The sequence below is a fragment of the Mercenaria mercenaria genome, chromosome 11 (genome assembly GCF_021730395.1).
Source record: "Mercenaria mercenaria strain notata chromosome 11, MADL_Memer_1, whole genome shotgun sequence".
NCBI classification, from domain to species: Eukaryota; Metazoa; Mollusca; class Bivalvia; order Venerida; family Veneridae; genus Mercenaria; species Mercenaria mercenaria.
In genome coordinates, this window is record NC_069371.1 from 12023147 (window position 1) to 12045237 (window position 22091).

Consider the following 22091-nt stretch of genomic DNA (forward strand, 5'->3'; position numbering starts at 1 on the left):
GTGTATGCAAAGCTTCCATCTTGAATTTTTGTGCGAATGGCGTCATACAATTATGCGTCCTTCCGAGTTATTACGACCATCATCGGAAAGACCCGCCGATTAAATATGTAAACACTGGCATATTTTGTCATCCATACTAAATACTAAACGGCGTTTTGCGGCGATTATTTTTCGAAGAATAAAGTGTCAACATAGATCAAATATATGCTGTAAACGTTTCTGTACCATAGTCTGACAATGTTTCGTGGTCTTCTCTCTAAGGAAAATAATGCAGTTTCAGAGAAATAATTGGACTTTAACAAATAATTCTGATAACGACCAGTCGTTATTATTGTGTAACTGGTCAGGACAAAATGAACTCTCCATGTACATTTTTTTTAACCAGGTTTTCAACGAAAACCTGAGTTACTAGATTGGGGTATGTCTTTGGTCGGGCGGGCGGGCGGCGTCAAACTGGTGTTTCCGGTCAATAACTTTTGTTTCGGTAAAGATATTTGAATAAAACTTGGTTTGTATGTAGCTTATATCAAGACAAAGGCTGGGATTGATTTTGGGGTTTCTGGGGTCAAGGTCAAGGTCACTGTTACTTAAAATAGAAACTGGTGTTTCCGGTCAATAACTTTTGTTTCGGTAAAGATATTTGAATAAAACTTGGTATGTATGTAGCTTATATCAAGACAAAGGCTGGAATTGATTTTGGGGTTTCTGGGGTCAAGGTCAAGGTCACTTTTACTTAAAATAGAAAAAGGGTTTCCGGTCAATAACTTAACTTCGGAATAAGCTATCATGATGAAACTTGGTGTATAGAAAACTTATATAAAGTTGTAGCTTGGGATTGATTTTGGGGTTTCTGGGATCAAGGTCAAGGTCATTGTTACTAAAGTTAGGGTTATGGTTAGGGTTTAGGATTAGGGTTAAGAGTTAGGGTTTAGGGTTAGGGTTAGGGTTGTGCTTTAAAGTGGTGCACTGTGATTCAGTATACTTTTTTATTCTTATGAAAAGTGTTGAAAACCTGGTTTCGTGGCATTGCCGCGTTTCTTGTTATTGTAAGGATTCACGAGGGTAATTGTATTTTAAAAGTTTTGTGTGAAGTGATTGGTTTATGTCTGAGAGCATACAAAAGTTAAAAAGGTGTCGATTAAGATGGTACGAGTGTAGGATATAGGTGTAAAGATACATCCTATATCTAAGAAATCTAATGTGAGTAAAAACAACTAAACTTTATTTTAGCGTATACGTCTTGTGTTGTGCATATGACTCTGCTTTCATGTAAGGAAGTCAATGTCATCCAGTTGGCTTGAGGAAGGTCGGTGGTTCAACCTAGATGCCTCCCCGTACCTGAAATAAATCTTGGAAAAGCACCTTTGGTCTTCCTTTATCATGGAAAGCTGGAAAGCCGCAATACAACCTCTGATTTTGTCGGTGTGACGTCAAAGTCTTGAAAAGATAACGCCCTGCATGTGAAGTTTTCTATTGAAATTACGTATATGTATTTCTTTTATAAAGACTAAAATATGACTACAATAATCATTTTATTACAGTCAAGAATACCACTTCATGATCACTGCCAATACGAATCACCAGATTTTGAACCGGAAATACCGACACAAAACGGCGGGTTGTCTCCCCGCTTTGTGAATAGACTTCGTGTAGGTGGCGCCACGCCAACAGCTACTGACAATGTTGAACAGCAGTTTTTAAAAGTTTTAAAGAAAGTTTATCAAACAATCGAAAGAAACGAAACAAGACTACAAGAACAAGACAGAAAAGATATATTGAAACAAGAGTGGCAACAATTAGCTTTAGTCCTGGATAGACTTTTGTTGCTTGTGTTTATTATAGTAACAATAACGGTAACTCTGGTGGTGATGATTCCTCAAGATTATAACCTGTCAAAATAAGCTACAAATGGTGTTTAGATTAACCCATCATTTCTACATACTTGCTTTCTATGGAATTGACACGCAGGATTTTAGTGACCCCTATTTCTGCAAAGTTGTCGCGTGTGCTCTCACTACAATTGTAAGTACTACAAATCTTGGAAATACTGATACAGTATTGCCGTTACATATGTTCTCAGAACCAGAAAACAATGATAATTCAAATGAACATCACGTTTGAAGTAAGAAAACATTGGATAGTAAGTAATGTGTTTTCAGACTGATAGTAATAAGAAATGTTGGAATATCTTCATGAACAAGTTAGCATGTCAGCATCGCGAATGTAGAAACAACAAAAGGCGACTGATGTTCTGTATATTGACTCTCTGCAAAGAAATGGAACCAACAGCGAACGGATTTTTCTTCAAAGTTTGGCTGAAAGTGCTTTTATCATCTTATTCTTCAATTTATTCGTAATTCTTGTACAGTCATCTAACGTTAATGTAATACTGTAATAACTGGTAAAATAGCTTCCATTAAATTTATGTTAAACATGGATCATTTATCGTTTTAAATATATAACTGTGATGGTCGAAATAGTGTGCACAGTGCTATTTATTTTTACTTTTCAGTTTACATGTTTTGTCACAAAAATTCAGTACGCCAGTTTCTTGGTTAAGTGCATGTAGGTTGTGTTGTGGAATAATAGCATTTGTTTAATAGCCTTTGTGTACTAGAAAATCAATGCAGTCTTTATACCTATACACCTAATTTAACCAAGAGTGGAGCAATTCCGGGGAAATAAGGCTGCTCCATTTAGATTCTGTGGCTACAATAACTTGTGCTTTTTATTATATTCCACCGGTTGCATACAAGTTGAGTAAAATCTATTTTCTTAGCTGTATTTATTAACCTAAATGACACTTTGAGTTGCAAAAAGTTACAAAACTGTTTTTTATCAACAAAAGAAACAAAAAAATCGTTTTGGGATTTAGGTTGGGTTTTGGGAAGGAAATGTCTGCGACTTTATCTGTTTTAAAAGTTGCTTTTCCCATTTACACGTTATACATTTTGTTTTAACAATTCATTGTTTATCAGCATTTCTTCAGTGTGTATTAAAGAAAGATTTGTAAATTTCTGTCTGGTTAAGTTATATAACCAAGATATCTACTGTAGAATTTTGTTCATCAAAGAAAACATTATTTTCAATACCTTTCTTTGCAAAATTAAATACCATTTTGACAGTTTTTCGTTGCATATTTCATCATCATTGTGACAGTATTTGTTTCAAAATTTTGACTAACTTATGAATGTATCAAAGCTTTAATAATTATTCATTAGTAACGAATTTGCAGTAATTCATTCAATAATTATATAGTATTCATTCGTTTGAAATAGAAAATATGTACAAAACGCCAAACAATCAGATGAAATATATCGGAATTGTGTCGCAATTCCTTAACTTCTATGAATATGCACAGTGCTAATTGCCAAATGCCAAATACTTATTGCTAAATGCCTAATGTTGCCAAATATTTCTTTCTGATGCTGCATACCAAAGGCTTTATTCAAAATGCTAGATGCAGAACGTCAAATATTACATTCTGCCAAAGGATAAATGCATATTGCCAAATTATTTAAGTTTTTGAGATCTGTTTTTCTTCGCAGCTTTCAACTATTTGGAAATACATAATTTTCTGCTAGTTGGAACAGTAGCATGTTCTACTGCCCGTGTGAACGAGTTTTCTAATATGTTTAGGTATCAGATTTTAAAATGAGTTATATAACAAGAGCCAGCATCTGTGGCATAGTTTTTGAATAACTTTTTTATCAATAAGCATTTGGAATAGATTGTGACATTTATTGTTCCAGCATTAAGTAATTGGCATGTAACATAACATGTTTTTCAAATAGTATTTGGTTTAAACAATACTTTATTAATCACAATTCATTTACAACATGTATATATATCAAACAAAGCATACAGGATTGAGTAGGAAGCTGAAACCTTATTTGAAACTCTGTCCTTATCAAATAGTATTTGGCAATGAGCATTGCGCACTTGCCTAACATACATTTTCTGCATTTATAGTAACTGCAGTATTGATATTTAGTGACACGGCATAAAAAAAATAAAGCAATGTTCTCACCATTTCAACCAACGCAGTATCATTTCTCTGTGGTCCTGAGATCAAAACCAACTGTGCTACTCTGTGATATATGTGTTTGAAGTACATTCTGGCAGAATATCTGCAGTGTTGGAATAGGACGTTGGAAATGTAGTTGAAAATGTTGTGGAAAGTGAATGCTTTTCGTGATAATGTTTTCTGTATATATAGTTGTATAAAGCTCTGTAATTGTTCATATAAATGAAAACTTCCATCGTTAGCCAAAAGATAGTTTAACTGACTGTGTTTTAAAATAAGTCAAGGAATTGGTTTTAATCCTTTTTATAGTAATTAAATAAAGCTTCATTCTGCTCGGCTGATAGTTTTCACTCCAAACTTAATAAGCAGATTCGCAGAGAGTTTATTTAAAATTTAGGTGCTTTTTTGTGCCCTGAAATGGATAAAATTTTCTTTGAAACTTCTTGCAAATCCATGCAATTCTTGGATGTTTTTTGCAAGACCTTCCAATGTGGATAATACCCGTCTCAAAGCACACAAAATAGCATTCAATACATATATTTACATTTTACAGTAGAATGCTACAAAACAAATGTTTTGCTCTCCATGTGTATCAGAAATTCAAACTAAATGTCAGGATATCATGTTTTCATATTTTCAATAGAACAGCGGAAAAGTCCCGTCCATGTTAAGTTGTAATTCTCATTTAGTTTTACCTATGATTTAATGGTCTTTTCGATATTTCTGTGTCCAATTTTGGAAAGTCTTTTTTCGAACGACGTCATTTTGTTCATACCACTCGAGTAGTCTCGTGGCAATGATCATCCTTGATATTATTGCACTAGTGTTGTTTATTACTTTCTACACAAAACATATATATTGAATGTTAGTATTCTTTAATAACATAAAAAAATGAATTAAACTTTTACAGAACTTTGCTCCTATATTATACGCCCATTTTGTGTCTAGAACATAACTAAATAACGATTAACGGTATTTTCACTTTAAACTTGGCTTATAGGTAGGTGGCGATGACACGATGTACATGCACATAGTCAAAGATTTTAGTTTAGTTCAAGTGTCAAAGCAGGCCTTTGTGTTTTTGGTTGGGAGCTGATCTTCGAAACAGTCCAACAGTTCAAGAATTGACTCGGATCACATGTTGGAGGTGATGAGACAATTTGAGGAAGGCAATAATCCATGTTACTCATCCCGCCCCCCTCACCCCCGCACTACACACACGCCTGTCCAATCATCCTAGACCAAACCCATACCCCCTTCATCACCCCAAATAAAATCGCGTTTAGTTCCTTGTGCCTTTGTATTCCGCCACAACCGCCGCTCAGAAACTCTCCAACCCATCGCCAGATTACACCACCTCCCCTTCAGCAGACATACACCAAAACATTCTTACTATTATTACCTCGTTTTCCTCTGGCTGTAGAACGCGTATATTGCCCCGTTTTGTGGAGCTGTTGTTCAGTAAACATCTTATGGATAAGAAATAGAGAGCCCTCAAAGAAGATACCATATTGATTTCGTACAATAATTATTGTTTGAATCTTCTACAGAAATTATAAGTTAAACGTAAATGTTATCGTTTAATTTCCATCAAACTCAGAATTTTAGAAACAGTCCTTAAAAGGTGTCGTTTTTGTATGGACTGTAATTATCTTAACATTTTTATATAAGTAGGCTACTGTTTCGTCTTCCATTTTATATTGTTGTTTTGTGTTTAGGATAGTTCGAGATACTACAATGTACGTAATTTGATAGAGCTGTCACGTTAAAAGAAAACGGTCAATCCGGCAGAATATGTGAAAAGTACTTGGTGAAATTATTGAATTTTGATGAAGATGATCCTCTTACCAATTTATAATGTCGAAACATTAATGCTAACGTGCAAATGTAGAGTAGGCAATGGGTATTTGATTACCAAAATATAAAGTATCTCAAATAAACTGGACGTGAATTTCAGTTCATTTTTGGAATTAACCGATGAAATGCACGAAATGGCAACCGCCGCATCATATGGATACTATTCATTTTATATTAATTTAGTTAGTTTTACGTAGTTGTTTAAGGGTTAATGATTTCTTCTTTGTATGGCAATAAAATTGTTATGCTTAGTTTAATTGTTCATCATTGTCACAGATTCGCGAACACGTTTGTGAATACACCTTTAATGATCATATGTTTTAAATGTGAGGTCATGTTTGAGGTCTGTAAGAAAAATATGTCAACAAGCTGTGATTTCAAGTTGTTGTAACGTAAAGGCCATGTGAACATTCGACAGCATACAATCAGTATAATATACTAATATAATATAATGTTATTAATCAAGCAATTTCATATTGGCCTTGTTATTTGTCCAAGGGTTGTCGTATTGGCCCGAGGCCGTAGGCCGAGGGCCAATACGACTGCCCGAGGACAAATAACTAGGCCAATATGAAATCGCTTGATTAATGATAATATTATTATTCAACTTTCGACTGTTGGCGGTAACAGTACAAGAACTCACTAACTAGTGAGCGAGTTACCTTATGGAAGTTATGCGCGTTCAGGTGAAAAATCTTGACAAGTTGTTTAGACTTATTTTAAAAATCATAATTATTTTAGCCGGTAAAACAGAATGAGTTGTATGTGGGTACTTGAGAATAATTTTGAGAGATATTTTTGATGTGACATAATCAAGAGTAACTAGAACTTACCTTATTTTTTGAATTCCTATTTATTTTCTTTACAGTAGTGAGTTATGTTATCATGTGAACTGTGACAAAACTGCTTTAAATATCATTTCCTTTTAGGCTGCAGGCAACGAGACACAAAATTGTACACATATGTGTTGATCAAGATAATACAACCAACCAAGCACACATTATACACTCCCATGCCTCGTTTAATTCTTATCCGAAATTGTTTGCAGTTCAGAACTGACACTCTTGTCCGCCAATTTATTCATCCATTTTCCAGTATTTGAATAGCTATTTATCATTGCACAAATAGTCCACACTATCAAAATGTCTGTTAAAGATAACTCTCATCCTTTTAATTAATCTGAGTTTCCTTGTTTTCTCATTATTTTCCTTGACAACAGCCAGAATTTCTGACAGGAAACACTTGCATTTTACACAATACCGAATAAGCGAAATTATCATTGTAATCTATGAAGACGTGCACCCCCGCTCAGTTATACTTGGTTATTACATGAACATGTTAAATGATTTTTTGTCAAAATGTGAAAGAAAAAATGTTATCTAAAACTCTGATGTAAAACAAAATGGCGTCTTTAAAAATCTAACGGAAGTGACTTCTCCGTATTGGCCCTCTCTTTTGAACCAATCAAAATGCTTGAATTCCGTATTGGCCCTGTTTTTCTCGTATTGGCCCTGTTTTTCTCATATTGGCTCAGTTATGTTTTGTATTAGCTCTGTCTGTTTCATATGATGTTTGCAATTGGTCTAATACAGTGTGTAATATTGTAAAGTTGAATAATAATATATCATATTGCCGTCTATGAGAAAACCTGTATTAGTGACATGATATTATTATCGCATAATAAGTACAATGTAGTTTCAAATACTGGAAAATCATTGTTTTTCTTATGTTCATGCAGAAACTAGAAACAAGTGTATTGCAATACAGTTATCTAAGGAAAATCAAGTTCTACCAGATGATATCTGTGTTGTAAATTCAAAAGTATCCATGCATCATGAAAATACGGAGGTGTATAGATATAAAACGGTTGATTAAAACAAAAATATACAGTTGTTATTTTTCAGTAAATTCCTAAATATTCAAATGTATGATGTTTAGTTATTGATACACATAATATGTTGCACTAATGATTGAAAACTACACACCATGCTCGACGAGGTCATACAGCTTTCGTTACGTTCTTAACGTCACGTCTCAAAATGCCTCCGGTGACTCGTTGAAAAACATGGTAACCTTGAAATAGTGAAGATATTTACTTCAAGTTTTCAGATTTGAAAGGTAAAATAATGTTCTTCATGAACAGTTTGTTAGCTCAATTATAATTTCTTTTTAGTCACTAATACAGGTTTTCTCATGGAACCTTTAACCTTTTTATAGCTTCACATAGAATAGAGGACGTCAGATCAAAATCCTTCAGGTTTGAGGACGGAAATAACGCTTTGGGACTGATTTTCAGAAGCAGACTGCAGCTTATTTAGAGTCGGTTAGAGAATATTGAGCAGAGTCCGAGGAAATAACCGATTTCTGTTAAAAGTTGAGGATTTTTGTATCGATCATCCTTCAATATGGACAAAATAATTAAATTCAAATAATCTAGAGGAACAAATACAAATAATCAAATACGTTTTAAATCGGTTTATGTTCTCTAATCGACTCTTAACAACGCAAATAGCGTTTCGCCGGCGCGGAAAGTACCTTGTGTGCAAGCTTAAGTAAGCATGCAGGTACCAGATGGTACTAATGAATTAGGAAAACGTTTTGGCAGTTAGAATTTCGATGTAAATACGATTATTTTTAATGATATCCAATGCCTATCTTTCACTAAAATATTTTATATTTAGATATTTACTTCCAATGTATTAACAAATAAGAAAAATCAACAACAACACGTGTAGCGTTTGTTCATAGATAATTACTAACTTCCAACGTTTCGGCGTTAAGCCTTCCTCAGGGAAGAATAACAATAAAAACAACGGACGTGACGTCGTTAAACAACGTCGCGTAAAAATGCGGTAAAATGTATACAAAGTTTAGATCTACATTTTTTTTTTTTCTTCCAATGTATAAAATCCTCACCAAATATATTTAACTTTACTGAATATATAAATTAATTGTGTATGTAGAGCTACATTCATAATTAAATGTCATGCAGTAAAAATCATGCAATAGTTTAAACAAAAGTTATTATAGTGGTGGTACACATTGATACTGTGTTCAGTGGTACATGTATACAGCGTGTACTATTTTTCAATCTTAGTATAAATCCCGCACGATAACTCAAACGATAACATGTTTGATAATTAAGATTTTTCTTCATTAAAACGTTTCAATACAGAAAATATTTTTGTATAACATGATTACAGTATGCACTTACGTTCTATCATTGACAACCTTTTTGAGTTCAACGATGCGTGAGGACCATAACAATCAAACAATAATGTAAACATCGTTTAAATTATCGTGCGGGAGTAGTTCTATACATGTATAGTACTATTAATACACATACACTAGTTAATTTTATGTTTACATAAACTATACCTAGGAATTGTTCATGTTTTCAAATATGAAATATTGGTTTACTATCCCTTCAAGTAATAGTGATGAATTAATTCACACCAAGAAAATATTTGCGTTTTATTTACTGACAGATCATTTTAGGAACGATAGATATGTTCACCCATATCAAGTATAAACAATAGACGAGTTTATATCTATCTTCGCAGCTGTCACGTTTTCCACAATTAATTATACACAGTAGAGTTATTTTGCCTTACAACTGGTGTTTGTAGGTTATATTTTGATCGTATAGTTTTCAACCTTCTTCTAATGATTGTGTTCTATATGTGTACATGATGATTTATCATGAAAATAAAACGATTTTTTTTAAAAAAAAAAAAGAAATCTTGTTCCTTTTTGTATTGGAGAAAACTGAAAATTTCGCTCTAGATCAAAAACACTCCATAGAAGAATTAACGGTAGGCTTACTATTTTTCCACATAAATCTATATAGACCTTTAGTGGCTATGGACCATTAAAATTTGAAATACCTTGCCTTTCTAATTTCTGTTCGTACGAGCTACTCAATAGTAACAAACATTGTGCTTGTAGGCCCTATTTTTTTTAATCAGTCTTTAAGTCATTCAATATATTGGAATTATACAAAACTTTACGTATTTTCTGTCTGAAATAAGCCTGTACTCTACTAATTAATACAAACTGCTGTACTCAATTCACATTGGATAAGGAAAAATATTCAATGGCTCACTGCTCGTTCTACCTGTGACGTCCCATATGCCGTCAGACTTCATGTAATGATGGCGTCTCGACGTTCCATACGTCAAAATGTTCAATGTTTTATACGAGTTTTGTGCATTAGTTGTCCAAACGTATAGTCCAGTTTGGCTAAATGGTCATAAAAGCAGTATTTCGATCTACTATGATGCATTCGGTTCTCGTGGAAGTACCTCTGGTCAGACCAGATCACACTCGGCGCATCCGTCTTGTGAGGTTCAGGCAAAATCCACTCGAGCCGTACACAACATTGCATATCAAGATACTATTATGATGACCCTGTTGTATCTATAACATCAACGTAATACATGTACCTATGATGTTGCTGCTATTCATTTGATAAAAAGGAGCTAAACTGTCGCGAAAAAACAAACGATATTACAGTTCAATCAAAAAGATTACATGATCTAAAATGTAACATTACACTTCGATTTGTAAGTTCTACTATAATATGGTTTTACAAACTGATAAAAAGAATTCATCACACAATGATATTTTTACGGAAACTGCTGGATTTCTGACGATGTAATAACTGTTTCTAAAATGAAATTTACAGTTTATTTTCAAAATGTTAAAAAATCGAAGTTCATTTCCTGAGAAGTCCAGCCAAAACCTAGAAAAGCATGTGAATAAACACTTTTTACGACAATGGCGATATGTGTAATCGTTTGTTGCATTTAGTTTGCCGTTCTCAAACGGAAGGAAGAAGTTATTGGTTTTACAGTTTATATTAATCACAACTATATTACAGGCTTCCGTTTTTCATTGAGAATTGCTGGAATATCCTTTAAACTAGACAATTAAGAAAAGTTTGTTCACGTCACAATGGCGTGTGCTAGGAAAATTGACTGTCAAAACATAGCCGAATGAATTGAATTGCTGACTGAAAGTGAATGTTTTGTTATAAACGTTTTCATTTAAACCAAACAATTTGAAACTCGATCAAAAATGAATGTACTTGATATATTTCAGTTGTTTGTTTTTGTAAGGAGTATTTTGTTACAATGGTCTCTGTTGGTCACTACTGAAGTACATAGAGTCAGACATCATATCTATAATGCTTCACTTTATTGATCAATGTTTTAAAATCTTATGTAAAATGCATAATAGCTCATTTTGACACCACTTACATTAGATGAATGCTACACAGTTAAAATAAGTGGCTACCAACGTTAAGAAGCCACTAGCCACGGCTAACTTTCCTAATTGACACATAGTAGTGTTTTTTCTTGACTTGAGTAGACCCCCCCCCCCCCCTTTGCCTTAGGCAGAGTCCCTGGATTTGTGACTTTTCCTACAGATTTGACTGTACAATACGAACTGCGACCTTTACCAAGGTTGCAATACCTACATAGAAAATAGTTTCACAACTTAAGGAGAAAATAAAACTAACTATTAGACATTTACCAAATCATAAGAAAGTTATTTGGAAGCATTGAAAACAAAAGAGAAAATAAAACAAGCTATTAGACATTTACCATGTTTACCAAAACATAAGAAAGTTATTTGGAAGCACTGAACACAAAAGAGAAAGTAAAAGAAACTAAATAAAACATTTACCAAAACATGAGAAAGTTATTTTGAAGCAATGAACATAAAAGAGAAAATAAAACAAGCTATTAGACATTTACCAAAACATAAGAAAGTTATTTGGAAGCATTGAACATAAAAGAGAAAATAAAACAAGCTATTAGACATTTACCAAAACATAAGAAAGTTATTTGGAAGCACTGAACACAAAAGAGAAAATAAAACAAGCTATTAGACATTTACCAAAACATAAAGTTATTTGAAAGCACTGAACACAAAAAAAAAAAAGAAAAAAAATGAATGCATTGTCGCACTATTGAGCCTGTTCACGAGAGGTCCACACAACGTCGGTCCGGAAATGTAAGATTCTTGTAAACAACTCAAAGAATTTTTATCGACAGTTGGTAGTTCGAGCGTCATTTGTTGTATATCGTTAGGTGATTATCCTACAGATTTTTCTTTGAATTAATCAAGGAGATTTTCTTTCCAGGACCAACCGTCTCATTACAGATTCTAATGATATCTTAATTACCTTAGACAAATTACATGACTTATTCATTGAATAAAATCATCCTTTTGCAAATTCCGGAAATAGTTTTGATACGTAAAATGAGAAAGTAATTATAATAGTTATTACATATAAAACTTTACGTTATTTCTTGGGCAGATATGTCTTTGTCGAACGTCTAGCCAATACCATCAGTGATATTCATTTGTTATATTGGTATTGTCATCAGTCTGTCAGACAGCTTATTAGCATTTTGTATTTTGATCATTTCTGGCTACGACTTTAATTTCTGACTGGCGCGTACATTAAATTATTGTGCATACCTATTTTTTACCTGACCAGCGTTTAACCGCAACATCGCGAAGAAAATGATGGCCTTACGCAAAGTCCGTAGCATATGTTTAGGGGGGATCAACATATTAGCGTCTTTAATCAATTTACAGATATCATCATTTTAGCAACGTTGATAAAATGTTTAAATTCACAGAAGATCCACCAAAAATAACGATTCTGTGGCGCCCGTTTGTTTTTACAGCTGAAGTGTATGACTGTAGTAGTATGCAAAACACTGCAAGCAGTGGCAGTACCCATTTCATTTGGTATTCCTATGTAGGTGCCGACTACACATTTTGTTGGAAGTTTTTATTTTATGTAAGATAAAATATTGCTTAGAAATATATTAAAATAAAAGTTGAGTCGGTAACAATCGCATTTGTAGTAGCTTCCTCGGGCTAGGTTTTAATACAGAACGAGTTTCAGCTTCATAGACGCTGTTTTAAATTCTGACAAAATCTTCATAGTCAGAAAAACATATTTTAGTGTAATCGAAACCCTGAGAGCCTTATCAAAAAAAAAAACTTTCTCATTTTATAAGAACATCATACATCCTGCAAAATGATCGTTTTGACCTCAGTTATTAAGTTCAAGTCACAGGCTATCACATTATTGCAGCTCCAGGGGCTATTTCCGATTATTTGATACCTTCTTAAAGAAATTATAATGTATCTTACACAGATACAAAAATGTACATAAAAATATTATTTCTCGTCGGAGCAAGGTTCATCATATTCTTGAATTGTGCTGTTACAATAAATGCTTATGTTTGGACTATTACTGACACCTCCTGCCATCTTGTCGTTCTTTCGACCCGGCACAGCGAAATAATGCTTTTTTTTGCTATTTCTTGTCGGTTTGTTGTCTTGTTCCCTTTCTCATCCACAGCACAACAAGACAAGAATGAGACATCGGAACAACAAATCCCATCCCAATCCATCCGCAAAATAGCTCTAAAGTATTTAGTAGTATTTAAGTGTATGTAGGAGGAAATGAATTTTAATTGCACACAGGCCCTCCATCATGGCCTTGCAAAAAAGTAGGAGAAAAGTAGAAGGTCCCTACACAAAAAGTAGGAAGAAAATGCAGGTTTGCTTACTAAAAATAGGAAAGGTAGGAGGTTATTAACATAAAATGTGCAATGCTTACCTTAATAGCTGTTAATACTACACTGGCAACCAAATGATGACCCCAGATGTCGGGACCGGCAGTTTCTGTGCCCATTTGGTTTGGTAGGCTTATAGGTATCTTGATAAGAGGCAATGTATTGCAGGAGGCACCAAATGGCTCTGAAAACTGCCGGCAACACATCGGGAGTCCATCATCTGCAAATATAACTACTGAAAAGGCTGTTTCTGTTTTTCTTTTTTTTATGTCAAGCAAAAAAGTAGGAGAAGCAGGAGATTTTCATAAAAATTAGGAAAATAAATTAGGAGGCATTTAAAAAAGTAGGAACACCGGTAGGCCTGTGCATACATTTTGTATGGAATTCTTCAAATAAAAGATTTAAATTTTCATTGATTGCATTGATTCAGTAGAATTTGTATTAATAATTCAGCAGAAATTGTATTAATTCAGCGGAATTTATATTAATTCAACATAATTTTGTGTTTCTGGTTGTATTTAAATTTTCTATGCACACTATCTTGAAAATATCAAATTTAAGTTTAGCGAAGATTCCTTAAGAAATGATTTCATGGTGTTTTTGTTTCCGTTAAACAGATAATAACAGAAGAGTATTACAAAACACACCCTTTATGAGCTTGAGAGATGAAACTAATTAAGTGAAGGTTTGCTGTTTTTTATTTGTTAGGGGCAACGTGACTATCTTCCATTTCCTCAATTTAAATTTACACATTATTGTTCCATTGGTAACCAATTTAACCAAGAGTTATAAGAAAACTGATGTACGCTGCCCAAAGGTATTCTGGTTTAATAAAATTTTATTTAGTTCTTAGAATGTTATACAAATGTAAAACATGAAATGTACAAATGCCACGAAAACCAGGTTTTCAAACTTTGCATAATGCCAACAGGTTCTGTTTAGAAAAATAGATCAGCATCCTTCTAATCTTAGTAACAGTGACCCCAGATGTATAATTCAAAGCTAATTCTCTAGATAAGCTTGCTGTACACCAAGTTTGCTGACAGCAAAAAAAAATCCAAACTATAATTATAAACCAGAATCCACATGATGACCACGGTAAGAAGAAAATATATATTAGTAACTTGGCCTTGACCAAATGACATTAAAGTAAGTTTTATGAGAAAAAAGGCGCCACATGGAATTTGAACTGTGACCCGTCCGTTCCACAGCAGAAAAGGTATCTTTGGCCTAATATCCATTATGCCACGATTAAACTTTCCAAGCATGAAGATTAATCAAGTAATACTGACCTTGCACTTGACCCCACTGACCCCATACAATCATAATCTTTGTTTTTCCATATACTTTGTCGAGGTCAAGTCTAGTTTCATTAATGCAAACTCAAGTTATTGAGTGGGAATGGTTTTCTTTCTATCTTTTTTTAGCAACATTGACTTTGACCGTTGTGTCCTTGAGCAATCCGAAACTCCGACTCTGAGCAAGTTTTTTATATATCAAGTTTCATTTTAAGAGGTCTCTTCTAACTCGAGTTATTAATTGGAAACCGAAAAATGACACTGCCCGCATCCGCATGCCACTCTGTAAGACAGTTTATTAAAAGTTCAAGAAAGGGAGATAAATCAATAATTTTCTGGGAGTGAGTCTGCCTTTCATATTTTTGTTCAAGAACCTTTTTTTTTTACTTATGGGTCCACTTCATTTCAGTCATAGGTTGCAAAGTAAATTCGTGTATAGCTATAAAGGTACAGGCAGGAGGGAGAAGGGTATGGTTATGCACTAGTTCATGTACATATAAACAATATATCTGCAAACAGGAGAAAAGGATTTTATTACTGTGGGGGCATTAACACTGGGCTGCATGTTAGTACATGTACACGTACCCTGACAATATATAAATGGTGGAAAATAAAAATATTGTAAATGAAAAAAAAAGTGCTTTTTATCATTTTGGCGAATGTATACATCTGTACAATATGTATATGTTCACTTAAAGTAAAGGTAATTCTTTTGTTTCCGCTAGGTCCTTTGAATCCCTTCACAGGCAGTGTCTGTATCACAAGATACTTCACAGAGCCATAACTTCTAAATCAGGCGTTTAACATTGCTTCCTAAACCTCTGTCGGTATCAACAAAGCTTCAAAGGAATATTTTTGTGTAGTTTCTTTTGAAGTACAGAACACTGGTTGATACGGAAACGGGAAAGAACAACTTTGAAAGTCTTCCTGTCAAACTGCTAGCCCGATTTCAAGATAATTACACACAACTATTCATTTGGTTGCATACAGGAAACGTCAAAACTCTTACCAAATGGTAGCCTGTAAACCAGAATTTGAAAACTTTCTCACCAATGATCCTTTTATGACACTCCACCAAGATTGTCCAGATTATTGATACGTTGAAACAACAACAAAAAACATAAACTTGGCCCCCAGGGTAAAAAACACAACAGGAAAAATTATTTCGTCCGATTTGAAAAGATCTTTAGGTGACTATCATCTTATTCAGATTACCCTGATTTGTCAAGAAACGTGGCCGCCATGGTTCATGGTCACTTTGTCCTATATGTCTAAATGGAAACTTTATGACCCTGTCTTGGGATAATTCAAATTATTTTAATTCGCGGCTAGGTACCGTGGTAAATTTTCCTCATGGTATATAGTGGAAGGTTAACTTCTTCTCGTCAGAAACAATTACTGCTTGCCCGATTTCAAATGCACATGCTTTTTGTCGATAGTGGATACTTTGTCTGATCTTCAAGTCATTTAGTAGAAATGTTCTTTAGGTGACCATCTAAGAAATAGTGTTCATATTATCATGCTTTGTCAAATAAAATTTTTAAAGCCTTTTTGTCACTTAAATGTTACAGCTTTCACCCATTTTTTTATGTCACGGATTTCTTTCAACAGTAAGATATATATACATATGCAAGAAAAATTAAAAATTTGGACATTTCCTTTCTCGGTAAGTTATCAACAAGTTTTTCAGTTAGCGTTGGTGACAGTTTATACCCGAAAAAATCTCCCCCCAAGACATTTTAAGGTTTTACAAAATTCTGTTGAAATTTTTGTTGGCATGTAAATAGAACTTCTATTATGGTATCAAGTAGGGAAAGCTCTTCAGACCAAACTGCTCCTCTGCTGGAATTTAACACGAGATATCATTTTGGCTGACTTTGACAACGTCTCGAAACAACAACTTTCTACGTGTATTTGATCTGCTTCAAACACAAGTTTAAAAACATAGAATCCATTCTTGTTCCATCAGTCTTTTAGACAAATTGTGTTTTAACCTTTGGCAACACCACTGTTAATTTGAAAATACACAAGCAGACAAAAGAAGACGCCATTCCACAACCTCGTTAATATTTTTTGCGGATTTTGACCAGTACCCACATTCAAAACAGGTAAGCTATACGCCATAAAATGAAAACATTTCTTCCAGAGATTATGACAGAAGGTCTGTAGGGCTATCGATCCCTATTTCATTCAAAGTTCACCAGGCCCGTCGGCGGGTAGAAAACTGCAGGTAAGGCAGAAAATAAAGTATATTCGGATTTGAAACAGGAATTAGGATTTGTTTGCGCAAAGGGAATCGCACTAATCCGTCTAGCATCCAAGCGGTGGAAATTATACATCTGACAATTCCCACATTACGAAAGTTGTTCAGAGATGCCGGAAAAAGATTTTAATAAAAGTATTTCGGGTATGACGGCCAACAACATTAACTAAAAAACACGGAGGACCTGTTTGTTACTTTAGATACACAAAATGTCTGTCTCGTTTATCGCAGGCAAATTTGCAACTGCATTCGAACTATTTTGCTATTAATCTGTTTAATTATTGTTTAGGGACTTTATAAAATCAGTCATTCCGATAACTTTCAATAACGCCATGTATTTATGTCCAGCAAGGAGAATTTTCATCTGTGTTGCTTTTCCTACTTTTTACAAGGTTGATCCAACTTAAGGGCGGTTTGGAAGTTGTCGGCAAAGTAAAACATTGGGTACATACGGACTTGATACAAGAAACATAAGAAAGAATAATTTCGAAATACATTCTGTGAACCGTCCAAGCTATGGTCGATTCCCTAATCATAAATTTTCTATATACATGCCAACTAAAAATTTCCACCGATTTTGCTATGTCACAGAGAATTTGTTTGGGTATGAACTGCCATCAACATTAACTTAAAAACTTGTTGGTAACTTACTGGTTCGAGGAATATCCATCTAATGTATCACAGACGAAATTTCAATAAATAAAATGTCCAGATTTCCCATATTTAAAAAAAATCTTACTGTAGACAAAAAACCGTGACATGGAAAAATTGGTCGTCCTGAAAGCCGTGACATTTTAGAGATAAAAGGTTTATTGTGCTAGCATAATCTGCTTAATGATAATCAATTTTCTAGACCAAATAACACTGTAGTTTAATATATTTGTTACATATTGAACAGACATATCAATTCTGTGAAATACCAACATACTTTCATTTTCGTTACTGGTAAATAACGAAGAAATCGGCCTAAACCCCGTGACACTGCTCAAACATCCGTTACCAAGGCTCGTCCTAAACAATTTTCTCGTGTGACCAACATCTCTTAGCGTGGAATTAACTTGTCACAAATGTTTACCATAATGCGACGATATACAAAACGCAATTTCGGTCATGTCGAGTCAATATCCCAAAGATCAAATAAGGATTATTTCATATCCACTGTCACCGTGTATATCCAGTATCAATTATTTGTATCGATTACATTTTGCGCGAATGGTTTGTTACTTGCGCATGTTGGTGTTACTGGATATACACGGTGACTCTGTATCTTTTATCCGCTGGAAGAATTGTTAAAATATTATTTCCTCTTCTGCTCTGTATGTAAGGATTTTTTTTTTATCTTTTCAAAAGATTTTAACCGTCACGGTCTGTTAGCTGGAGGTCAAAGTCTCACGGTGCTGATCAAAGATAAATGAGAATATTTTATATCCGTTCTATATCATTTTACCCCCCAAATTGTTAATCATAAAAGGACAATTTCCGGTCATATCAGTTTAAGGTTGCATGATCAGATCAAAGTTGAAATCATGATTTTTTGTACGTTTGCTCTGCATTTTTATATTTCCAGGAAAGATTTCTTTAAATAATCGCCACAACTGTAAACCTTACTAAGACTATGTGCAGAGCGCAACTTTCCGTCGGGATGATTAAAGGTCAAGGTCTAATGGTGATATGAAAGGTCTGGTAAATAGGAATAACTTGATGTCAAAATGAAATTTTGATTAACCGGTGGATATTGTCATGGAAAACCCTTACCAAAATTTTCAGACAAATATAATTTGTGCTACAGGATGTAACCACGGACACAACAGTATAAATAAAATGAAGTTATTATGTAGCAAGGATGCAAGTAAAAGCGTTTAGTAACATATACTTGGAGTAGCACGGCAATATTTTATTTTTACACCAAAGCATATTTTCTGCACTGAAATTCATTATGCAAAAAAGTTTTAATTCAAAACCATGCGAATATACAACTGAAATAATACAGAGTTATGTTTCCTGCTAACAACAAATAAACGTAACATCTGCACTGCCAAGTACTAGTACCTTATTTCTATTACAGCTTGTAACTACTTCATTAAAATCAATTTTCTCTATCAAAAAATAATTTGGTAAGGCAATGTCATAAAATTTGGATTCTACATACAATACAAAATCACTTCCAAATTTCAAACTGAAGCCCGGTGACAATGAACCCACTATGTAAAAGGATTTATTGTTAAGTTAGATTGAGCGTTTGCTTTTAAGAAAAATAAAACATGATTAAAATATATATGCTTAACATCAATACAATCAATTTCAGTAATCTCCATATTACAATTTAAAAGGTACGCAACATGATTCAAATGTATACATAATGTCTTTAACTATCAACGTATTTGATTCTTTCAGAAATATACAACATGATCAACTGTATCTGAACTTCATTTAGCAACATAATGTAGCCGCACCATGAGAAAATCAACGTAGTGCATTTGTGACATCCGCGTCCGCGCAGTCTGGTCAGGATCCATGCTGTTCGCATTAAAAGCCTATTGCAATAAGAGAAACCGTTAGCGAACAGCATGGATCCTGACCAGAATGCGCGGACGCGCAGGCTGGTCTGGATCCATGCTGGTCGCAAATGCACTATGTTGGTTTTCTCATGGGGCGACTCATATTTACAGTCTTTCAAAATGTCTGCAATTAATTCATACATATGTGGAATATGCCCCAACGATAACGTGATGTTTACAAACACGACTATAAATAGATTTAAATGTATTATAGGGAATTTAACATTTCTGTAACTTGTCAAGATCTAAATATTTCAATTATTTGTATCGATTACAAATTCGGTCATAGATAAAGCACACCATTTATATTCAACAGATCTTTACCCGTGTGATTTTGAAACTCAGCGAGGACATTTCATTTCATATTTTCTTTTCATTTTGCCTAAAAATTTAGATTCCTTCGTCTTCTCTCTGACACAATGACAGAGAAATATCTGCAGCCGGTATGGCAGATGAGAAAGATTTAGTACCATATCGAAGATGATATTAGTTAAATGCATGTACTATAGCGAATAATGAACATAATATTATGTTATATAAAGACATATATGCAAATATAAACAATTAAAGAAGAAATGAAGGGTACGGAAACAGAATGGAACAGAAATGAAAAAAAAATGATATCCGAAACAATTCTCAGTAGGATTCGAACTCATGCAAAACGATTTGCTGAATTATGTTGCTATCTGCATTTTACCCGAATGAAACAAACATTGATTTTTACTTGTCAAATAATGTACAAGAAATATGAACTGTTATTTTATCAGTTATCATGGAATGGACGCGTCCTCACGTTTGCGCGGGAGTCACGTTATCTTTGGGGGTTAGTATCAATATAATCAAACTTAACGATTAACATATTCAAATTCCTTCAGAATTGGTACTGGTACAGCATGATTTAAAAGTGTCTTTTATGTCAATATAATAAACCATAAACTATAAACGTATTTACAGTCTTCCAATGAGTACGTTCACAACACGATAAACAAATGCAAGAAAAAAGGTAACGTTTAAAAATAATTTCTAGCACTACAAAATTATTGTATTTGGAAATTTCTATTAATACTTACATGTTACTAAATTACATGGATGCAAGCTTTTTCTACACACAGAATAAAAGAATGTTTTTCGCTTATCGAAAGAGTCTCTCGATCACTTATGGATATAAGACGTCATGAATGAACATTTTATAAGTGCAATGATATCATTGTTATCAAAAACTCGAACATCTAGTGCTTTTCGCTCTAACTATCATCTGTTACATTTAGAATTCATAAATGTAGGCAACTGTACATACATATATATTCTCTGTTATTTCCCTTTAAATATTATAAAACACATTTTGTTTTTCCCTGAGCGAAAACGCGATGTTTGCTATCGCTCGCTTATTCCTTATAACAAAATATGATTTCTTTCTTTTTTACTTAATGTTGAGGACCAATTTCACTCTACTGATGATGTATCTAATCAGCGTAACCTTGCTCTTCCTTTTTGATAGTTTATGTTTGGCTTCTAGCCTTTCCACGTTCAATATCGTTGTCATCATGACCAAAAACACGTACTGGCACGTCATTATAATGGCTACAATGAACAAAGGCCCAATGATTCGTGCAGAATCTTGCATTCCAACAAAATCTCCGACGCCTAGAAGAACAATTATTATTGCAAACCAAGAGTCGTAAAATGTTTTGTAATCCCCCATATAATAACCGAACATCAAGAATCCAGTATGTGCGAAGGCTATGGTTACAATTGCAAACATTAACACATATCCCAGAAAAACAGTTCGGACAATGTTTAATGTTTCGAAAATGATGTGTATTCTTTTGTTGTATCGCACATGTTTCACAGTCTTCAGTGTCATCAGAGTAATTAGAACGGCCGATACGTAGCCAAAAGCAAAGTCCCAAAATATTGCGGAGTGAAAGTTTATGAAATATTTACCTTGCGAGTCTTTGAATTCTTGGAGAACATTGTCTACAGTAACAAACCATTTTATAAACAACCCTAAAACGGCGATAGACAGAGCAATCTGTGCAAGTTCGACGAATGTCCAAACATCTGAAAAGTATTCTGCTTTTCCAACATGTTTTAATTTTTTGACTTCAATGCAAACGATTAAAATAGTGAAGCACACAAACAACACTTCACAAACTGCGACGACAATCTGGTAATCCGTCGAGTAGTGATAAAGGCTTGAAGTGAACTCATGATTCATTGGAAATACACGCCCAACGTTGGTAAATTCAAAAAGGTACATGCATACAGTAAAAAGATCAACGTTCGGGTTATATAGTGTGAACTCTATAAACACTGCTCGTGTGTAATCATCTATCCAGCCCTCATTTAATACACTGGAGAAAATGGCTGAAAAAGAATAATTTATCAAATTGATTACAAAAATCTATAAAGGTACACGACTAAATTGATGAAATAAAAGTTGTTGTATTAAAATTATGTAATTTCTCTCCACACCGACTC

General features: G+C 33.9%; 2 protein-coding genes across 6 annotated transcripts in view; one reads left to right on the top strand and one right to left on the bottom strand.

The window, feature by feature from the left end:
• The window catches only part of LOC123532215 (ligand-gated ion channel 4-like), a 265041-nt gene extending 255418 nt beyond the window's left edge, over positions 1–9623 (top strand). For all 4 annotated transcript variants that reach the window (XM_045313598.2, XM_045313597.2, XM_045313596.2 and 1 more), the window contains one exon: positions 1542–9623. In XM_045313598.2, the coding sequence (XP_045169533.1) occupies positions 1542–1901 (360 nt within the window). In that variant the 3' untranslated portion in view covers positions 1902–9623. The remainder of the gene's footprint in view (positions 1–1541) is intronic.
• Positions 9624–20843: 11220 nt separating this feature from the next.
• LOC123531971 (polycystic kidney disease protein 1-like 2) overlaps positions 20844–22091 on the bottom strand; it is a 33241-nt gene continuing 31993 nt past the window's right edge. For both annotated transcript variants that reach the window (XM_053518571.1, XM_053518570.1), the window contains one exon: positions 20844–21977. In XM_053518571.1, coding sequence (XP_053374546.1) covers positions 21031–21977 — 947 coding nt within the window. In that variant the 3' untranslated portion in view covers positions 20844–21030. The remainder of the gene's footprint in view (positions 21978–22091) is intronic.